The sequence below is a fragment of the Eubalaena glacialis genome, chromosome 16 (genome assembly GCF_028564815.1).
Source record: "Eubalaena glacialis isolate mEubGla1 chromosome 16, mEubGla1.1.hap2.+ XY, whole genome shotgun sequence".
Classification (NCBI taxonomy): Eukaryota; Metazoa; Chordata; class Mammalia; order Artiodactyla; family Balaenidae; genus Eubalaena; species Eubalaena glacialis.
In genome coordinates, this window is record NC_083731.1 from 12144764 (window position 1) to 12159052 (window position 14289).

General features: G+C 45.8%; 1 protein-coding gene across 2 annotated transcripts in view; it reads left to right on the plus strand.

Annotated features, from left to right (window-relative positions):
* Window positions 1–14289, plus strand: part of STK24 (serine/threonine kinase 24) — a 103727-nt gene that overhangs the window by 47321 nt on the left and 42117 nt on the right. Inside the window, exon 2 of one of the 2 annotated variants that reach the window (XM_061171272.1) lies at window positions 10895–11033. The exons of the other annotated variant lie outside the window; for it this stretch is intronic. Coding sequence (XP_061027255.1) covers window positions 10977–11033 — 57 coding nt within the window. The 5' untranslated portion in view covers window positions 10895–10976. The remainder of the gene's footprint in view (window positions 1–10894; window positions 11034–14289) is intronic. 2 annotated transcript variants of the gene reach the window in all.

Genomic DNA, 14289 nt, shown 5'->3' on the forward strand with positions numbered 1-14289 from the left:
TTGAAAATTACTGTGCTTTGTGTGGTTTTTACTGCCCTTCTAAAACTCCCCATAGCTTTCAGAGCTGGTCGTTTTAGTTCTTTAAGTGGTGATGGGGGAGAGGGCCTCAGGATTTCTCACCTTGTGTTAAGGGACTTTTACCCAACAAGACTGGGTAAAGAGGAAATGAGCAGAAGCTGGTTTCTCCTTTGCTGGATTTGCATTAGAAGGTCTCATAATTACGTTTTCGTTTCAATCCTGTACTCCAGAAGGAGAAATTGAAAACAATAGCCAAGTGGTCTAAATATACTGAATGTTACTGAAGATCAGGAGAGTGGAGTGAGTTTTGACTGTGTAGCTATAATCGAATTACAGAGTTGCTGTGTAGCATGTTTCTTCCCGAAATAGTAAAAACAAAAACAACACGACAATTTAGGGAGGAGGGGGGAATAGTGCAACAGTGAAAACTTACGCTTGTATTGATGAATCTGAGGGCCGGAAAGGTCTTGAAGATTATCCATGCCATAGAAGAACTTCATTTGCTGTAGTTTGTTTAATTTTGGGGAAATTAAACCAGCTAGAATATTAACCAGAAGTCTTCGTATCCCAACCATTACACCACTGGAGCTTTTTATCGCAAAAATACCATCTACAAGGTCACAATGAAACCGTAGAGGGTGGGGTGGTGCGCAGGAGAGAGAGAGACTTTTTTGGTTTTATTTTTAAGTTAGGCAGTGAAGACATGGTAAGATTGTAACAGTGAACAGAGAGGTGCTGTGGAGGCGTCTGAGCCTGATTTCTTTTTAAGCAGCATTCACAGGAGCTACTCAGTCCATTCAGCAACACAGCTCTTAAGTTTTTTTTTGTCTTGGGGAGATTGCCTGCCTTTTAGAATCTCTACTTTGAGATTCACTTAGAGTTATAAGCCAGGATTTTAGTTTTGGATCCTAGTACAGTTGCTTAACTGTCTGGATGTTTCTCAAGCTGCTGACTTCCTCAAGGAAGAAATGCAGATCAATGTACTTATCTTACAGGATTGCTATAAAGATTGAGATCAGATAGGTAAAGTGCCTGGCATGTTGGGGGATTTTTAGTAAGTGCTAATTTAAGAATTTTTTTTAAATTAAGGGAAAAGTTATTTTGCCAAATAACTCAAAATTTATGAGTTGTAAAAACATTATTAGCATACTAAAAATTAGGGTTATCATTTTCTTTTATAATAAATTATTTAATACTCTCAAACATCAGGCCAGTTTCACCAAAGCAAATCAGGTACAAGGCAAAAAAACAAAACAAAACTGTGTTTATCAAACCTTTACTTGTCCTAGTCATTTTTGTTGTAGTTTCGCTATTAAGGAAACATGTCCATTGAGTGAGTAGTTGTCTAATGGTGGGTTCAGATCCTTGACTTAAGAGTAAGTTTTTCTTCAGTTCCTAAAAACTTTTAGGGTAGTTTTACCAATTGGATTCACCAGAAAACGAATACAGGAAAGTCCTTTTATGTGTTTTAGTGTTGTATGTAAGTACAGATGATTCTGCCACGGTGTGTGTTATGTACATTAGACACACTTTGGGGTAATTTTTTAAAGTTATGTTCTTTGGACTTCTGATTTGCTTTTTTTCCCCTTTTCCTTCCTTCCCCAAAGGGAAAGTAGTAGTTCCTGATGAAACAGAAATCCCAACCATTTTACGCTTAGGGAAAGAAGTGAAAAAATATTTATATAAATGGCTGGTGTCTTTGTGAATGAGGCTCCTCAGGAGGTTACCATCCACCCCCTGTGTTCACTTCTTGCCCCAGCATGGCTATTAATAGCTGACTCTTTACTTTCAGAAACATCCTAGCTTGGGCAATAGAATATAATCAGCCTCTTATGCTTTATATCCAAAAAAAACCAGACAAAACTATACTCTTTCCCTTGCCCATATTGTATTATAATTTCATGATCTCGTTATCGCTCAGAGAAGAAGTACTAGTGTAGCCACATGATAATGAACATATCTGTTAGGGCACATTGTCTGAATTTATCTTCACTCACCTCCCTCCTGACCGCCCCATGGCAAATCCTGCTCTTGTATTGACCTCTGGTTTTAGACACGGTGAGGAATATAGATGGGTTATTGGTCTTGGGAAGCAGTTGAGTTGAGATATGTGCCTGGTGTGTGTGGACTCTCCTTTGCCTCAAGGCTTCTTCCAAAAGCACACAGGTCCTGTCTCATTCACTTCTTTCCTATTCCCGAAGATAGAGCCTGGCACATTCTCCTTGAGATGAAGGCAATCAGGTACTAATGGTGTCGTGCACGTGGAACGGTGATTGCAGCTTAACTGAACTGGCGTCAAGATGCCCAGTGTAGAGGGCAGAGGAGAAAGGCGGGCTGTGCCATACGGAGAAGGCAGATCTGGGGTTGTGACAGGAGCACGTGACTTTGGGGCCAAGCCACATAAACGTAGTACCGGTACCTCTCTGTGCCTCTTGCTGACTGCCCCACGTGTACCCTCCTGCACTGAAGGTACAGGTGGCCGTGTCTGGAGACATTTTCAGTTGTCACTACGGGGCGGGGCTGGGGTGCTGCTGGCACCCAGTAGGTGGGGACCAGGGATGCTACTACACGTCCTGCGGTGCACGGGACAGCCCTGCGACAAAGAATCACCAGCCCAGACGCTCAGAGTGCTGCTTGAGAAAGCGCTGCCCTGTGGAACGGATGGTGGTCTTTGGTCCCAGAATATAGAAGGAACGATGTTCCCAGGGCTGGCCTTGGGGGTCCTTGGAATAGCCCAAAGAGTATTTAAGACAACAGTCTCAGAGACCTTGGTTACACCCACGCAATATTTGTGGCCAGAGCAGGTGTGAGCGTTGCGAACACTGTGAGTAGCATGTGTCCAAACTTGGTCAGTGATCTTGTTTTGCTCAGAGCTGTGCGGCCTTGTGTGCCAGGCTCACAGGAAACCCCAGGCAGCATTCTGGGGATAGTGGATCCAAAAGGTGCTTCTCCGGGGTACCTTTGTTCGGTTGTAAGACAGAACAAAGGCTGTGAGGAGTCCTCCGAACATACCAGTGAGGATTGTTCATCTAGTTATTGACCATGACGCTTTCTGTCTAGTGCTCATCCTAAACTCGGCTTCCTTGAGTTAAGCAGTAGGAAGCAACACCGGTCTGCTTTCCTAGGGATGCAGTTCAGCACAGTGAGAGGGAACATTCCCTCACGGCAGGGTGTCTTGACGGGAAGTGTGATTCTCCCTGAACACTGCACTTACTACAGAGTTAATATTCCCCAGGACGTTACTTGACATTGGGAGTGGAGCTGTATACCTGGAGGCCCTTATGGCTAGCAGTTGGCATTGTTTTCTTGAAAACTGATGGATGACCGAGGTCAGAAGTAACAATCTGTTTTTCATTTTTGGCCTTGGTCATTAGAGTAGCATTAATGAAAAAAAAAAAAAAAAAAGCAAGCGAGATGTTGATACCTGGCTTTTTTTTTTTTTTTTTTTTTTCCTGTGCGTGTCTTCAGTTTTTGTTGTTGTTTTAAGCCTGGTGTGTTATTCTTGGTGCTAAAGCAGAGCTCTGCTTCCTACAGCCCCTCTGGGCTTTGAACCGACTGCCCAGCCAATAAAGTGGCCTGTTCCGTTAAGTCAAGTGTCATTTTCTTATTGTGTTTCTTTTCCCCTTTGCCATTTATGGACATCAGATAAGGGAGAGTTGAGCTGTCTTTTCATATTTTTCAGTTTGTGGCACCATCATCATCGATCTATGTAAGATTCTTCTGTTTTGGTCAGTTTTATTATTTTTTATTATTTCATCCTTCATTCCTACCACCCTTCTCTTTTGTAGGACACGTTTTGATATGTCTTCGAATATGTATGTCTTGAGTAGATAAAACGTTGTTTATGTACTATGTATGAGTTTATTTTTTCCTACCACATAATTATTTAAAATTTGCACACAGTAAAATTAACTTTCTGGGGTGTATAATTCTTACAGTTCTACACACTTTAATGCATATGTAGATTCTTAAAACCACCAGCACACGCAGGATACAGAACAATCCCAACATCTCAAAGAACTCCTGACCATCTCTCCCCACACAGCGTCAATCCCTGGCAACCACTGATCTGTTTTCTGTCCCTGTAGTTTTACCTTTTCTAGAATGTCATATAAATGGAATCACACACCTTTTGTTACTGGCTTCTTTCAGTTAGCATAACGTGTTTGGGATCCATGCATGTTTCAAATGTTTGTTCCTTCCTACTGTCAAATGGTGTATCGTTGTAGGAATATATACCTACTATATATACTATTGTATATATATACGATATATAATATGTATTGTGTATATATATATAGTACTATTGTATATTATATACTATATTGACTATTGAAGGGCACTTGGTTTGTCTCCATATTTTGGCGGTGATGAATAATGTTGTTATTAACATTCATGTGCAGTTTTTGTATGAACTTAAGTTTTCATTTCCCCAGGGTAAACACCTAGACGCAGGACTGCTGGTTAATTCTCCAGTGTCTGTGTCAGTTTACATTCCCGTCAACACTTGGTATTGTCAGTTTTTCGAGGTTAGCCATTTTAGCAGGTGTGTGATGGTATCCCATTAGGGTTTGAATTTGCATTTTCCGTAATGACTTAGGATTTTGAATATCTTTTCGTATGACTTACTTGTGCAGCACTCTGGAGTAGGACACTTATTAATACAACTGATGGGGCTTGGGGCAGGCCCCCCCAAATATGCCGGTTCCCACCCCTACACTACCATGTTGTTCAGGATAGCTTCACCCGCTTACACTCACACTAGCAGTGGGAGTTTTTTGCTGGTTCTATTTTCTCCCTTTTTTAAAAAAGAAAAGCTTTATTGAGATATAATTCACATGCCATTCAATTCATCCACTTAAAATGCACTGTTGAGTAGTTTCTAGTCTATTCTTGGAGTTGTAGCCATCATCATAGTGAACTTTAGAACATCTTCATCATCTGATGCGGAAACCCCGTGCCTGTTACTGGTCACTCCCCATTTCCTCCCAGCTTCCCGAGCCCCAGGCAAACACTTATCTGCTTTCTGTCTCGGTATAGGTTTGCCTGTTCTGGAATGTCATGTAAACAGAATCGTACAATATGTGGCCTTTGTGACTGGCCCGTTTCACTTAGCGTAATGTTTTCAAAAAGTTCATCCACGTTGTAGCATGTGTCTGTACTTCATTCCTTTTTATTGCTGAATAATATTCCATTGTATGGCTATATTACATTTTATTTACCCATTCGTCAGTTGATGAATATTTGGGCTGTTCCACTTTTTGGCTATTATGAATAATGTTGCCATGAACATTAGTGTACAAGTTCTTGTGTAGACATGTTTTCATTTCTCTTGGGTATATGCCTAGGAGTGGAATTGTTGGGTCACATGGTAACCCTGTGTTTAACCTTTTGAGGAACTGCCAGGCTGTTTTCCAAAGCACCTGCATCATTTTGCATTCCCACTGGCAGTGAGTGAGGGTTCTAATTCCTCCACATCCTCATTGCATTTTTGATTATGGCCACCCTAGGGGGTGTGAAGTGGTATCTCATTGTGGTTTTGGTTTGCATTCCCCTCATGGCTAGTGATGTTGGGCCTCGATTGTCTACTTCCTTGCCGACATTGATATACAATTTTTAATTTTTCCTAATCCCATAAGTGCAATATAGTATTTTCTTATGCTTATTTGCATTTCTATTAATAGTAGGTTTGAGTGTCTATTCATGTATTCTTAGCCCTTGGGATTTCTTACTCTGTTGAATTTTGTTCATATTTTTTTAGTTTTCCATTGGCTTTCCTGTGTTTTAGTGTTTGATAAGTATATTGAAGTTACTCTGTATTAGTTTTAGATACCACAAGTATTTTCTCTGTTATACTTCTTTTAACTTCAAGGTGTCTCGTTGAAAAAAATCCTTAATATTAATGTAGTTAAATCCATCAATTTTTACCTTCTGATTTCTGCTTTTGGGGTCCTGTTTAAGGAACCTACTTGTTTTCTAAGGTTAAAAATATATTAAATTTTTTTTCTTTTATTGGCTTTATAATTTTGCCTTTTACATTTAGATCTTTTATCTGTCTGGTATACAGTTTGAAGTAGGGATTTTATTTTTCTCCATGTAGGGATCAGTTTCCTAACACTATTGTATAAAGTAGTATTTTCCCCACTCGCGTATGATGTTATATCATATACCAAAGTCTCATATGTGTCTAGGCCTATTTCTGGATTTTCTGTTTTATTTTCCTGGGCCAGTATCATTCATGGTCTGTGTGTGTGTGAATTGTTATTACCTTGGCCTTGTTTTAAGTCGTAATATCTGGAGTGATAACCATCTCCACCTCTGCCCACATACATCCAAAAAATTTTGCTGCTTTTAAAAAGTACATGAGGTCTTTGAAGACTTTTGTTCTTCCACATGTTTTAGAATGAGTTTGTACATTTTCTGTTTAAAATCTTACTGAAGTTTAAACATTGATTTTTTTTTTTTTTTTAACTGTATGTCCCAACCCAGGAAGATTTTTTTTTTAATTTATTTTTTATTTATTTATTTTTGGCTGAGTTGGGTCTTAGTTGCTGTGCGCAGGCTCTCTCTAGTTGTGGCGAGCGGGGGCTACTCTTTGTTGTGGTGCGCGGGCTTCTCATTGCGGTGGCTTCTCTTGTTGCGGAGCACGGCCTCTAGGCGTATAGGCTTCAGTAGTTGTGGCACTTGGGCTCAGTAGTTGTGGCTTGCAGGCTCTAGAGCGCAGGCTCAGTAGTTGTGGCACGTGGGCTTAGTTGCTCCGCGGCACGTGGGATCTTCCAGGACCAGGGATCGAACCCGTGTCCCCTGCATTGGCAGGCGGATTCTTAACCACTGCACCACCAGGGAAGTCCCTAAGCATTGATTTTTGAGGAGAATTGACATCTTAAGTCATCCCATCCTTGACTATGAATGCCTGTTTTCTGGTTAGGTTGTCTTATGTGAGCTTTAATACAGTTTAAAAATGAAGATCGTGCTGGTTCCTAGGCACGTAGTTTTTATTGCTATTTTGAGAGATATATTTTCGGATTGGTTATTGCTTAGTTTAAGGGAATGAGTATGATTTTTTTTTTTTCCACATCATTTCTGGCAGTCTTGCTGAACTCATTAGTTTTCTATGCATATGTTCACATCTACAAACAATGATGGTTTCTTGTGCTCCCGTCTATTTATATCACCATCTTGCATCCTGTTTTTGGCCGTGACCTCTAGACTGTTGACTGGCAGTGATGGGAGCGATACACCTGTCTTGTTTTTGACCTTAAAGAAATGCATCTTAAATTTTCCTTTAATACGTATGGTATTTGCTATAGAATTTTGATGTGTGGCCTCTTTTTTGTTTGTTTTTCCATTAAGGAAGTCTGCTTCTATTCCTGGTTAGACTTTTTTGGTCTTGTTTTTATACAAACAAATAGCACATACTTTTTTCCTGTAATTTTTTTTTTTTTTTAAAGCATCCCCAGTGACCAACGGCTGGGAATCCTCTTATTAATTTTATTTATTTATGGCTGTGTTGGGTCTTCGTTTCTGTGCGAGGGCTTTCTCCAGCTGCGGCGAGCGGGGGCCACTCTTCATCGCAGTGCGCGGGCCTCTCACTGTTGCGGCCTCTCCCGTTGCGGAGCACAGGCTCCAGACGCGCAGGCTCAGTAGTTGTGGCTCACGGGCTTAGTTGCTCCGCGGCATGTGGGATCTTCCCAGACCAGGGCACGAACCCGTGTCCCCTGCATTGACAGGCAGATTCTTAACCACTGCGCCACCAGCGAAGCCCATTTTCCTGTAATTTTAAAGATAGTTATGTGATTTTTCTCTTTCAGTCTTGATGTAAGTAGATGGCAATTAGCCAGATCTAAAGTGTGCCCTTTCTAATTTCTAAGAAAAGAAATTGGTTTCATAGAGCAGGGTAAGTCTTCTCTAGTTGCTGTTGCCAAGAGGCTCAGAGAGTTGCTTTATTAGCTGAGAGCTGTCCAATCCCCTTCCGTTACATGTCGGTTTTGTTCTGTTGAGTTCTGCGTGGTGCTCACAGATAGAACAGGAAAATAGAACCTGACCTGGCCTTGGACAGAGTTCCCATCGCCGATTCCCTCCCCAGTACTTCTTTTCTGGTCATGGGTTAGGAAGGATGCTGAGACAGCATTTTAGCTGGTTGTTCAGTTGATCATCGAGTATTGACTCACTTCTGGGCTGGCAGTTCTGCATCTTGGCTCCTAAACTTTCTCTGGGTTCTGGGGTGGAGGACTAACGCGGCTCAAAGTGACAGCTGAGAACACCGTGCGCTGGCTTGTGTGTTGAGTTGAGGAGATGGTTGTGTTTTGGAACCGGCAGGAAGGGACGGCTTGTGGGTTGATGCCTCAGAGTCTCTCAGGTGGCAGCTGGGAGAGGCCCTGTGTGGTCCTCGTTTCTGTGTGTGCAACATGGAATTGTTTCTCCCGTTGCTGGGGTCGGTCCGAGACAAACAGGAGGGCCGTAAGTGGCAGGAGGCCGTGGGAAGAAGGGGGGCTCTGGGTGGCTTGGACAGCCTTGGTGAGCACACAGTTCTTTATGTTTCTGAACTTACTTTAATGTTAGATCTTCTTCATACGTTGGCTTTAAGTTCCACTTCGGTACCTTCCCTCCGCGTTTTGGGCCAGGTAGGTTGGTGGGATACTGCAGCTCCAGTTTGACTGGAAACAGAAGTTTGGGGATTGGGGGGAGACGTCTGCAGATTTGGTTTTGGGAAAAATCATAAACAAGCTGGATATGAAGCCTAGTTAGAAAGGGGCAGTGTGGGGGGACGATGGTTTGCTTTGTACCGTATCCGTCGCTTCTCCGTACTTTTCTAGCCATTCTGACCCCAAGTTCGAGATCTGGAGACGGTCTGCCTACCTCTGAAGATGCGGTCTCGGCTCTGAGTTAAGCCAGCAGTGTGGTTGGTCGCCTGCTGTTGGAGCTGTGTCCTTACCTGCGAAAGAGAGAGATCAGACACCTTGATCTTTTAAGTTCTTATCCATCTGATTCAGCTTAGCTTGCCATTTTGTGAAGCTCTTCTCGTGCACAGAGAAGTTGGAATCCCAGGCTGTTAGAGCGGGAAAGGGCGTTGGAGGCCCCTGGCCCCCACCTCTTGTCCTCTAGAGCAGAAAACCGTGGCACGGAGAAGCCACCTCGTCGGCTCCCACCAAGCAGGATTTTCCTCTGGGGCTGGAAGGAGCGCGGGCTTCCCAGAGTCACAGGGCCAGGGGCCAGAGAAGGGAGAGGGGTGGCCGAGCGGCTCAGCTGCCAGCGCCTCTGACAGGGAGGCTTCCGTGGGTCCTGCCCTCAATGGCTGGCGTGTCCGGTGTTGCAGCGTCCACCGTCCGCCACCACCGTTCTGTGGAATCGGGCATCGGCTCGTGCGTCCTTGTTCCCTTCGCACGCAGCCGTGGAGCGCCCACCAGAAGTGTGAGCAGGTTAGCCCGATGGGGGACCTGCGGGCTCCTGGCCCGGGGTCACCGTGTCACGCTTGCCGTGGTTCTGAGGCTGAAAGGTGTCGTCTTCAAAGGGCCATACTGTCCCAGTGTGGAATTTTGATGTACTGCCACCTTATTTCCCAGGTAGTCCAACGGGAGAAATTCTTGCCTGGCACGTGGAAATTGTTTTATGCGATCTCTAACGCAGAGCTGACGTTCACCTCTGTAGCTCATGTGTGTCGAAGGCACGAATTTGCATTTGTTCCAGGAGCCGTGGCCCCTCTGACGGAGATCAGAAGCCTAGCCGATGCTGCAGAGTCCCCGGTGGTGCCGGGCACTTGGCTTCCCTCGCGGCCCTGGAGCTGCCTCAGCGGCCAGAGCTGCTCTCCCACCAGCCCTGCGGGCCGGCCCCGTCCCTCCCACACCTCTGCTTGCGCCCAGTCTCTGCCAAGAACCCCCCTTTGGTTTCGTGGTCCCGTAGCTGTCCTGTTGGCGCCGCCTGCCTCGTTCCTCAGCTGAGGATGCTTCTGTGGTCGCCTGTGAAACGCCTCCTATCTTTGTACGCTCGATGCACAGGTGACTAAACAGAGTGTTCTGATTTCTGTTACTAGCATTACTGCGGTGGCAAGTATCAAATATCTTCAGGCATTTCTTTGAAGGAAAGAGGAATTTTTTGAAAAGAAGGAATTTGTGATACTATATGCAATAGAATATATGCAGACAGCTTTGCTAGCTGTGCAGTTAGTTGGGAAGTATTGATGTTTTGGCATTGGGTGGTGGTTGGCTTACTGCAGGTTGAATTGCTAAAAGCAATTTATGTAACCTGTTAAGTAGACCAAGCATTTGTTACACTGGATTAGGTATTTAACTTAGTTTCCTGGACTTTGATGATCTTTTGTTGTCTTAGTATGAGATTGACTTTCTGATAACATGCTTCAATTCGATCTAATGAATTTTCTCTGTTGTTATAAATGGGAGTCAGCGGAGCTAGGCCAATGGCGAGGTTGATTGTAGACCAGTGCTTATAGAAGCTAATCACCCACATTTTTTTGTTCATATAGAAGCCTTTTCCCTTGCTTTTAGCTAGGGCTGGTATAGAGTGCCATGTAGATTTTGGAGTCATTATTGGTCACATTTTTTAAACGGGTATGAAGAGGTGGAGTTTGCTTGTGTTGAAATATTTGGTAGAAAACGTTGGTTCTTTAAAAGTCACAATTGATTTCTGGCTCTTTTTTGAGAAGGAAATGCTCTTACGCTCGCTTTCTGCACCAGGGTGTGCCTTGAAGACCCCTTGCCCTTCTCCCATCTCCTGTATTCCTTACCTAGGTGGAGGTGTATTTCTGGACACTTTGCGTTTTGAAAGCGGAGATCCATTCAGAGGCTGACAGACTTGTCCCTAGAAGAAAAGGGGCATAAATATGCCAAATGCAAAACCACAATGATTTCTTTGATTGCAGGGACCTTTGGGCCAGCTTGCGGTAAGAACTTGCCTTTAGAAGATCCTTTGGTTCCCATCCATGTCTCCCTCTCCTCAAAGGGATGGCAGCCCGATGGACAGTGGGCACATGCCCCCAACATGGACAGACGTCCACGGAGGTAAGCTGCTGTCGGTGCCGCCCAGGCAGACGTGCGCCCTCCTGGTCAGCCCGAGCTCTGCCCCCATCCACACCTTGTGCACGTTGTGTCAGAGGCCCCGAGGCTTTCTCTCTTGTTTCCAGCCAGGGCTAGGGCTCTGCCTCATCAGGTAACAAGTAACCCTGTTTCCACGGGGCTTAGGAATGAGTGGAGTGCAAGGCAGCCGTGGCAGCTTTCTCTGGTTGAGGACAGGGATTCCCCTGAGGTGGTGCTCGTGAACTCGTGAAATGGTCGGCCCTTTGTGGTTCTATGTCTGTAGTTCACTGCACGTCGGGCTTAACTCTGGTCACTGTGAGCCGCTGTTGCTTAGGGGACAAGTTTGCACAGAGTTTGTTTCCCTTCTTGCCTGATTTGGGGGGACACTGTTGACGCGGCTGCTGTCAACTGCTGTGGTGGGTCCCCCGCCTGAGTCTGGTGCCAGCGTGTGCAAATTAGAGGTCAAGCTCTCAGATTCTAGAAGGTGTTGCTCCAGATCTTGACCCAGGGAAGGCACGGCGAACCAGAACTCCTCGTCTCCCTAGGAATGGACTGCAGCCCTGGATCGGCTTGGTTGCTGCCGGCAGAGCCTGTGTCCTCCTGCTGTATTGCTTTACTCTTCAAGGAGTAGATACAGCAGAAAATATTAGTGTATTTCCTAGCAAAGTTTTGTTGTTGTTTTGGTTTTTGTCTTTAAGAGCTTAGGTTTCCGGTTGAAAAGAGGAGAAATTTTCACTTGTCTCCCTGGGAAAAGGTGCTGGGGGTCAAGTTTCACTTATACTGGTTGAATGTAAAACTTTGGAAGGGGTGGTATGGCTGCTGAGAGAAATGGGTTTTAACCCGAGTGTGATCTCTCTGGCTTTGCTAATGGACCTCACCTCTCGCTTTCTGGCAGTGACGGGCAGAGTGAGCCAGTGGGCATTGCAGGATTGCTGGCTGTGCAGAGTTGCGAGGTCTCGGGGGCCTGGTTTTTGCAGGGCTGTGTTCTAGAGCATGAGGGGCCGCGTGGAGGGGCTGCTGGGAGCTCTGGTCAGTGGAAGTCACTGCAGGGGGTGACTCACGTCATGAGGAACAGGGAAGCGCCTCCCTGCCGACATATCCTCTATGACAACTTGTGCACGTTTTTAAGAAAGGAAACATCTTTGTTGTTAACTTTTTTTTTTTTTTTTTTTTTTTTTATGGCTGTGTTGAGTCTTCGTTTCTGTGCGAGGGCTTTCTCCAGTTGTGGCAAGTGGGGGCCACTCTTCATCGCAGTGCGCGGGCCTCTCACTATCGCGGCCTCTCTTGTTGCGGAGCACAGGCTCCAGACGCGCAGGCTCAGTAGTTGTGGCTCACGGGCCCAGCTGCTCCGCGGCATGTGGGATCTTCCGGGACCAGGGCTTGAACCCGTGTCCCCTGCATTGGCAGGCGGATTCTTAACCACTGCGCCACCAGGGAAGCCCTGTTGTTAACTTTTGAGGGGGACGGGGCAGGTAACTTATTCCAACCCATTAAGATCATCTTTCTGACTGTTGTAAGGATCTCCTTCCTAAGCTCCCGGGCACGCTTAGGAGCTGCGCTCGCCCTGGCTAGTGTGGAAAATATTGGGAAGATCATCTCCTGGTTCTTACATGTTCTTTTGCTTTCCAGGTCCCGCATATTGTGTTTACTTTCTAAGAGGTGCATTAAGCCATCTGCAATCCCTTGCTCTTTCTTTCGTGGGCTATCTGACCGAAGCGGCAGCCGCTTTAATGAAAGGGAGCCAGTACCAACCCAACTTCCATGTGAGAGCAGGAGGTTATGAACTCGAGGTTATTAAGTGAATTTAATTCTAGCTTCGCTTCTCGTTTTAATAGCGAACCAAGTTTGATATTACTTTTTCTGGTTTTAATCAAGTTTCTGCCTCCATTTGACATTCGGGAAATTAGAACTGGTCCATCGGAGTCGCTGTCAACAGGAGTGGCACGTTCTTAGCCTGACTTTCTGCTGTCTTCTTTGAGCAAATGATGATTGGGTCTCTTGGCCCTCCTGCGTGCACCACAAGTGTGCGGGGTTGTGTCCATCTTTACCTTGTTTCTAAAAAGCACTCTTGGTAAACGGGGATCTTTGGCAGTTGGGTTTACGACTGGCCCCCCCTAGAGCACATTTACTAGTGTTCGCTTGTGGCATACTGAAAAAAACCGAGCGGAAAATGTTTCCAACGTATTCAGTGAGGTGTGTGAGCCCTTAATGACTTGGGATTTGAAGTGTCTTTCCCCACAGGCAAGCCCACAGGTGTTTGCTTTTTAAAAACTGCTAGTGGGATTTTGTGTGTGTGGGGAAAGTCCTGGGGATTCTGAGCACTGCCTCTCCCTGCAGCGGCACGTTCCGACTGTGTTGTTCATTTGTGTCCAAAGGTCATCCTCTCCCTTGATGCTAAGGCCCAGGTTCTAGAGTCCCGGGCCCTCGCATCAGCTGTCCCCCCGCTGCCGTGTCGCACGCCTCCCTGCTTCTGGGCACTCGGAGCCCTGCTGCCCCGCCTCACTTGGGCCAGGGATGCAGGTGTGGGCTCTGCACCTGGACCTTCTTGGGTTGGTGAAGGAAGGAGATGCATAATGAGGACATTATCACCCCGAATAAGTGCTCCGGTGGCCGGGGCCCCAGTCCAGGAGGAGGGAGATAGCAGGGCGTTGTCGTAATAAAGACGCCTGACTGAAGGAGGGGGAAGGGAAAGCCACACAAGGTGGGCGCCAGCACATGTGACTCCTGTGTGCTGGTCTCACCGCAGGGCCAGAGAGGAGTGTTGTTCAAGGTCAGGTAACTTAGTTTGAACTGTATTCGACCACAGCAGACAACTGTATGCACGCACTGAGTTCTCCTAGTTTGTTATAAAGGTAGTGTGGTTATCTGCTCCAAAAAAAAAAAAAAAGAAAAATTACACTGGAAACATTTGACAGAGGTGGGTTTCGGCTCTTTGCTGCCCTAGTTCTCTCTCTCCCTGCCTCTCTCGGCCGTTCCCAGTGCCCCCCTCGCCACCCCCTTGCTGCTGAGTAGGAGGAGGGGCCTCCGGGGGACGCGAGGAGGGCGCGTGCAGGTTCTGTGCAACTCCCCCTGGGGTCCTGCTCCTGGCCGGCCGCCTCGGGGACTCCTGCGAGGCTGTGCACGTGAACCCCACCCCGGTTCCTGAAAATCGAACTGTGTTTTGTCACTTTGGTTAATCAGAGACTCGAGAGTTTCAAACCACATGTAAGAGGTGTGAATGATGTGATATAAGCATTGTTGG